The following is a 6,087-nucleotide window of genomic DNA, read 5'->3' on the forward strand; positions in this document are numbered from 1 at the left end:
GTCAGTGTATAAACAATCCTTAAAGCTACTCTTGACCTGTTGTAAGCGTGCCTGTGTGGCCTCAGAAGTTTCCATCTGAGCTGCTCTGACCTGTCCTAGTGACTGGCCTCGATCTCTGTTTTGTCCTGTTGAGCTAGCAGGTTTATTATCACAAAAACACAAGACTTGGAAGTGAAACATGGCAAGTATGCTGCTGTGACCTCCTGCAGGCGTGCCTGTGTGATCTTAGGCTCAGAAGGTCCCCATCTGAGCTGCTCTGACCTGCTGTAGGCGTGCTTGTAGCCTCTGTGTCTTGTCTGAGCCTTCGTTCCTGAGTGTAGCTAGCTCTTGTGCCCATGCACAGCTTCACGTAAAAGTTGGTAAAGGGTCACGAGTACAAAAAACAAATATCGTGCCGGTCCATGACACACACACACACACACACACACAGACAAAATTGCAACGTTCATCACTAGGAAGGGACTCGCTTCGCTCGCCCCAATTATACAGACACAAAAACATGGTCTGGTTCACACTATGGTTCGGAGGAGTGCCTATAGTGGTCCATTAATTATGTTAATACTAAATCAACAGTGAAACATAACATGCATACTGGGTGTGCATGTTCATTTTGAGACACATGCATGCATGCAGAACACCATGGATGCTACATACTCACATGAAGGCTCATACCCTGCCAGTAAAAATTGCATGGAGGCTAAAACATGCAGCACTGTACAACTGGATTCTGAACCATATTAAAAGGATCATGTGAAACTAAAGTCCCAAATGGAACACATAATAATTATGATTATAGCTAACATGCAGTCTGCATGGTTATTGTTGGCACATTTAATTAGACAAGTATGTGTACATGTAATTATACAGCAGTATAACGAATTCGAACATTTTTCGATTCACAGTAAAAAATTATGGATTAAAATACAATGTAAAGATCAATTAAATAGAATCAGTTAAATTTGTTTAAATTGTGCATAGAATCCTCTGAACGATCCTGGGGAAGACACCTGCAGAGTCACGGTCAAGATATTTCCTGTCCCTGTGACTGTGTACTCGCCACACTTCTCCCCACACATCTTCTCAATCAATGGAGCACTAGTTCCAAATCCATCATACACCGAAACAGAATTAGACGAACATTGCTCACTGCTGGGAATATCGAAATAAGTGAACATGACTTTGAATGTTCCAGCACCGAAAATTATCCAATTGCATTCAGGATTTATGGTGCCAGGGAGGATAGGGCCTAAGGGCAAATTAGTTGGTCCGAACGTGTCATTAACGTTCATGAATCCACCACAAGCGAACTTTCCCGGAGGGTTGGATGGTAAAACAGGGCAATTCGGAGTGGGTGGTGGTAGCGTAGTGGGGGCGAGGGTGGTTGGAGGTGTAGTCGTGGTAGGACGAGTGGTAGGTCTAATAGTTGGACCTGGTGTTACCGTGGCTACTGTAGTTGGCCTGGTGGTGGGCGGGGGAGTGGTTGGATTTGGTGATGTTGTGGCTACTGTAGTTGGCCTGGTGGTGGGTATGGGAGTGGTTGGATATGGTGTTGTTGTGGATACTGTAGTTGGCCTGGTGGTGGGCGGGGGAGTGGTTGGACAGACTATCGTGTACTCAATCCTGAATCCCTTACGCTTAGGGCCGTGTATTGGTCCAGCAAAGAAGTATAGTCTGGTATTGCCTGTTGTAGTGATGGGAGAAGGTCTAGCAAGGTCACAAATGGTGTGATTCAATTTCTCGTATATTTTCAGGTAATCTTTGGGGCAATTTTGAGAAGATTTTCCTGCTATTCCAAATGCATTAATATCAAAGCTCAATTCAACACTGCAGTCTGTCGATGGTACCTGGATGTCCCATTGACACTCGAAATTTACAGGGTAGGTCTCGGGCCAGGATGGGGTTTGGATGCTACCAGCGGCAGCAGTTGACAATCCTCCACACAACAAGATAGTTTTAGGATCAGTGATGTCTTCTATAGTCTCAGTTACGATCGTTTCAGGCTCAATTACAAACCATCCATCGCTGTTGTCTGCACATGCACTCATCGATATCTGCAGACAAACAAAAAGAGTGAACACAAAGCATGTACACGTAGAAGATCTGAAAGCTTGTATAGTATATTTTAGTAATGTGCTTTGCTACAACTACGTAGGAAAACTAAACACACCTTCGCAAGTAAGTCCATTATCTGCCAATTTGTATCCCTTGGAACAGTTGCATTCGTACGACCCTGGAACGTTTGTGCACAAATGTTGACAGCCTCCATTTCTTGTGAGGCACTCGTTCACCTCATCACAAGACACCCTGTCTGATGAGAGGTAGTACCCCTTAGGGCATAAACATCTCGCCGTATCAACGTCACCAGAGACAACCTCACAGGAATGCTCACAATTGGCAATCAAACAAGGGTCCATGGTATCATCTATGTGAGAAACAATTCTGTCATATAAATATATTATAGGTATAACGAACGACTGTTCGACTAACAGTGTGTCTATGAAAACTAAACGCACCTTCGCAAGTAAGTCCATTATCTGCCAATTTGTATCCCTTGGAACAGCTGCATTCGTACGACCCTGGAACGTTTGTGCACAAATCTTGACAGCCTCCATTTCTTGTGAGGCACTCATTCACCTCATCACAAGACACCCTGTTAGATGAGAGGTCGTACCCCTTAGGGCATAAACATCTCGCCGTATCAACGTCACCAGGGACAACCTCACAGGAATGCTCACAATTGGCAATCAAACAAGGGTCAACGGTATCATCAGCGTCTACGTGAGAAACAAGTTATTTCATTATTTCTGCCATTAAATATTATAGGTATAACGACTGTTTGACTAAAAATTCTGTCAGTGTGTCTATGAAAATTAAAAGCACCTTCACAAGTAAATCCATTATCTGCCAATTTGTACCCCTTGATACAGCTGCATTCGTACGACCCTGGAATATTTGTGCAGAAATGTTGACAGCCTCCATTTCTTGCGAGGCACTCGTTCTCCTCATCACAAGACACCCTATCTGATGAGAGGTCGTACCCCTTAGGGCATAAACATCTGGCCGTAAGAACGTCACCAGGGACAACTACACAGGAATGCTCGCATTTGGTAATCAAACAAGGGTCCATGGTTCCATCAGCATCTGAGAAACAATTAATTTATATCACGACTGTTTGGTTTAGAATCCCTAGCACTAAAGGAATATGTAGAGGAATAAGCTAGCCTTGTGCAAATAATTATGCATACATGTACATACCTACAACACATGTTTTCCCATCAGAGAGTAGCCTGTAGCCATCCTCACACACACAGTGGAAAGAGCCGCCTTTATTTATACACTTGTGATCACAGCCCCCTTTGTCCAGGGCACATTCATTCACATCTACACGGAAGAGAAAAATAAATATAGGTATACATGTATGATTTTGTATCGACATACTTACCAAAACATTGCTTGTGGTCACTGGATAAGAAGAATCCTTTAGGGCAGTGACATTCGTATGACCCAGGAAAGTTTGTACAGTTGTGAGAACAGTATGCACCATACGCACACTCATCGAAATCTTCAGACTCAAACGTTAAATTAAATCCTTTCAAGCCAGCCCTCTGATTTGAGCTATCAGTGTGGAATCGAATGTACGCAATATTGGTAGTCGTATAGGTGTTAATAATTCGATCCGATGATTGACAATACTTTCCGATACCGTATCCATTTCGGTTAAAGTTCTCGTGAATATGTAAGTAGTCATTTACACAGCCTTGGCTGTAAAGGGTGAAAATGAATAATCATGAATCACTCTATGTCAATAGTACATAACATCAGCATGAGGGGATAAATACGTAAATGCTATACACCTATATACTAACATACATCAATTTATTATTCTTACTTGTAGTCCATATCCAGTTCTACTGTGAACCTTATTCGATACCCCTCTTCAACTCTGATTGTCCACTCGCAGTCAGTATCGTGTGAGTAGACGCCATATTCTGGTGAGCTGAAGGAGCCACTCGAGACACCATCGAAGACACTGCCACATGCAAACTCGTGAGGTGGAAGGGTTGGCTCGGACACTATCTCATCTGGCACAAAGGTCGTTCTTGGGGGGTGGTCTTCAGTAGAATCTAAGATGGGAATAAGTAACATGATACGTCATTTTAATCGGTCTATGCATGCAGAAACTTAACTATCATAGCACTAAAAGCATGCATAAAATAACATCTGCTGGCTGTGAAATGGCTTTAAACTGTCATTTTAAGATCCTTACTTGAGCATTTACAGAAGAGGTTGGCTCTAAGGATATCCAGAGAACTCAAAGTATGGGCTTCTCCAACTGGTATACTTGGATCAAGTGCAACTATCGTATCCAGATGAGAACTGTGTGCAAAAGAGTTTTTATTGTAATGCATAATACTGTTGTAGTCGTATCCAACTCCAAGTAAATCCACTTCATCATGACTGAGTTTTGTGAACTGTGAGAGTACACTCCTCCCCGGTTTAAGATTATTCTCGATTATATCAATGTACTCGTCTCTGTCAGGCCTGTTGTGTTCGTGGTAGAATCCGATAACATGTCCAAGCTCATGCACTGCACTACTAAATGAAAAGCAAGACGGGCCAATTGAAACCCTCTGTTGATTGGATGTTCTGCCAACATATGATCCACACCTAAACAATACAGATAGAAGTGATAAGCAACCAAATTCATTGTAATTTTGCTGTATCACCATTCAAATACAATCATCTCGCTATTGTTGCTAATTCACAGTTATAACCAATGTTGAATAGAGATGGTATACCAGTGCATCTATACTATATCTCACCCTGGACCAGGATAGATGAAGATGTAATTATCTTCAGTTGTCCTCTTCATAAAGCGTACGCAGGTGTGCTCCTCCCAATGCGCCAATGCCTCGGTTACGACACGCTGTTGTTTCTCTGTAATAGGTGTAAAATATAATTAAGATTATTCATGGACGTTCGCGACTATAAAAATGTCCACACAATACACAATACCAGGTACAAATACTCACCATAATAGAATTCATCTATAATGTAAGGAATGACACAGTTGGGCCATTGCCAACTCTTGGGCTTGACAACGGCTCTCTTTTGTTTTCCCTGCGAGGACTCTTTATAACTCAGCTTCTCATTCAATAGCTCTCGGTAGTTCTTTGTGAAGTAAGTTATATCTCCAACTTTTATTGTGAAATCTGCGCAGTGGACAGTAACATTGTTAGTGTGTGTGAAACTACTCATCCCAATTTCTTGAACTTACCAGTGTCTACAGTTGGGTCATAAACAATTGTCCTTTCTTCAGCAATTTCATTATTTTCTCTTACATCTTCAATTTTAATTGGTAAGCACTCCACTGCATATGTAGTTGTCAAAGCAAGCAGACACATTAACAAAGCTTGATTCTTCATTCTTCTTTTGATCCTTTCTTACTCTTTTTATGATGTTGAAAGCACAGTTATACTGACTGCATGAGCTTGCAGCTATTATATAGGAGCAAGAGTTCAAATTCCTGATAGGAGATATCTAGTGTATTCTACTGTACACTATAAATAGATACATGTAGCTACTTCCTTAGTCTATACCAGAAATCCAAGAAATGCTTATTGTGTTCAGCTTGGCTTACTGGTTTTGTAACTTGAGGAGTTGGTTTCCTAGGAGAGGAGATGTGGTGAAAGATCAAGATGTTTGCAAACCACTAATATTAATTTTGTGTCCTATTGTCTATGGCAATTTCATTAGACACCATTGTTCTCCATAGAAACCATAAAGTGGATGCTCAAAAACTTGTTTAATATCACTAAGTAGTTATCTCTGCTCTAAAAATTGCGAGCTTGCTTCTTAACTATTAATATGGTGGCGCTGTACGATTATAATTCAGGTGTCTATAGCCGGCTAAAGAGCAAGTCAGCCAACGGCACCATAAATTTAGTTTTGTAGTCAAAGTGGGAGTGTATCAGACAAAGTTACCACAGTTTCAACTGCCATGTACTGGATCTGGCTGGCTGCATGTCACTGCAGCAGACCTGCATGCTCACAGCTAGCTAGCTACATACAGGGGACAGAGTAGAG

General features: G+C 41.8%; 3 protein-coding genes across 3 annotated transcripts in view; all 3 read right to left on the bottom strand.

The window, feature by feature from the left end:
• Positions 1-6,087, bottom strand: part of LOC135333685 (bone morphogenetic protein 1-like) — a 48,811-nt gene that overhangs the window by 5,296 nt on the left and 37,428 nt on the right. The window lies entirely within an intron of this gene.
• The window catches only part of LOC135333663 (tolloid-like protein 2), a 78,559-nt gene continuing 73,418 nt past the window's right edge, over positions 947-6,087 (bottom strand). The window contains exon 12 of the mRNA XM_064528671.1: positions 947-2,023. Coding sequence (XP_064384741.1) covers positions 954-2,023 — 1,070 coding nt within the window. The 3' untranslated portion in view covers positions 947-953. The remainder of the gene's footprint in view (positions 2,024-6,087) is intronic.
• On the bottom strand, positions 1,915-5,482 carry LOC135333692 (multiple epidermal growth factor-like domains protein 6). Its single transcript, XM_064528713.1, has 11 exons — positions 5,279-5,482; positions 5,034-5,213; positions 4,824-4,938; positions 4,268-4,668; positions 3,890-4,124; positions 3,443-3,762; positions 3,256-3,381; positions 2,881-3,141; positions 2,514-2,774; positions 2,168-2,422; positions 1,915-2,051 (listed from the first exon to the last, which is right to left on the bottom strand). The coding sequence occupies exons 1-11, from the start codon at positions 5,424-5,426 to the stop codon at positions 2,002-2,004; spliced, it is 2,352 nt and encodes a 783-aa protein (XP_064384783.1). The 5' UTR covers positions 5,427-5,482; the 3' UTR covers positions 1,915-2,001.

Source organism: Halichondria panicea, chromosome 3 (assembly GCF_963675165.1).
Source record: "Halichondria panicea chromosome 3, odHalPani1.1, whole genome shotgun sequence".
Classification (NCBI taxonomy): domain Eukaryota; kingdom Metazoa; phylum Porifera; class Demospongiae; order Suberitida; family Halichondriidae; genus Halichondria; species Halichondria panicea.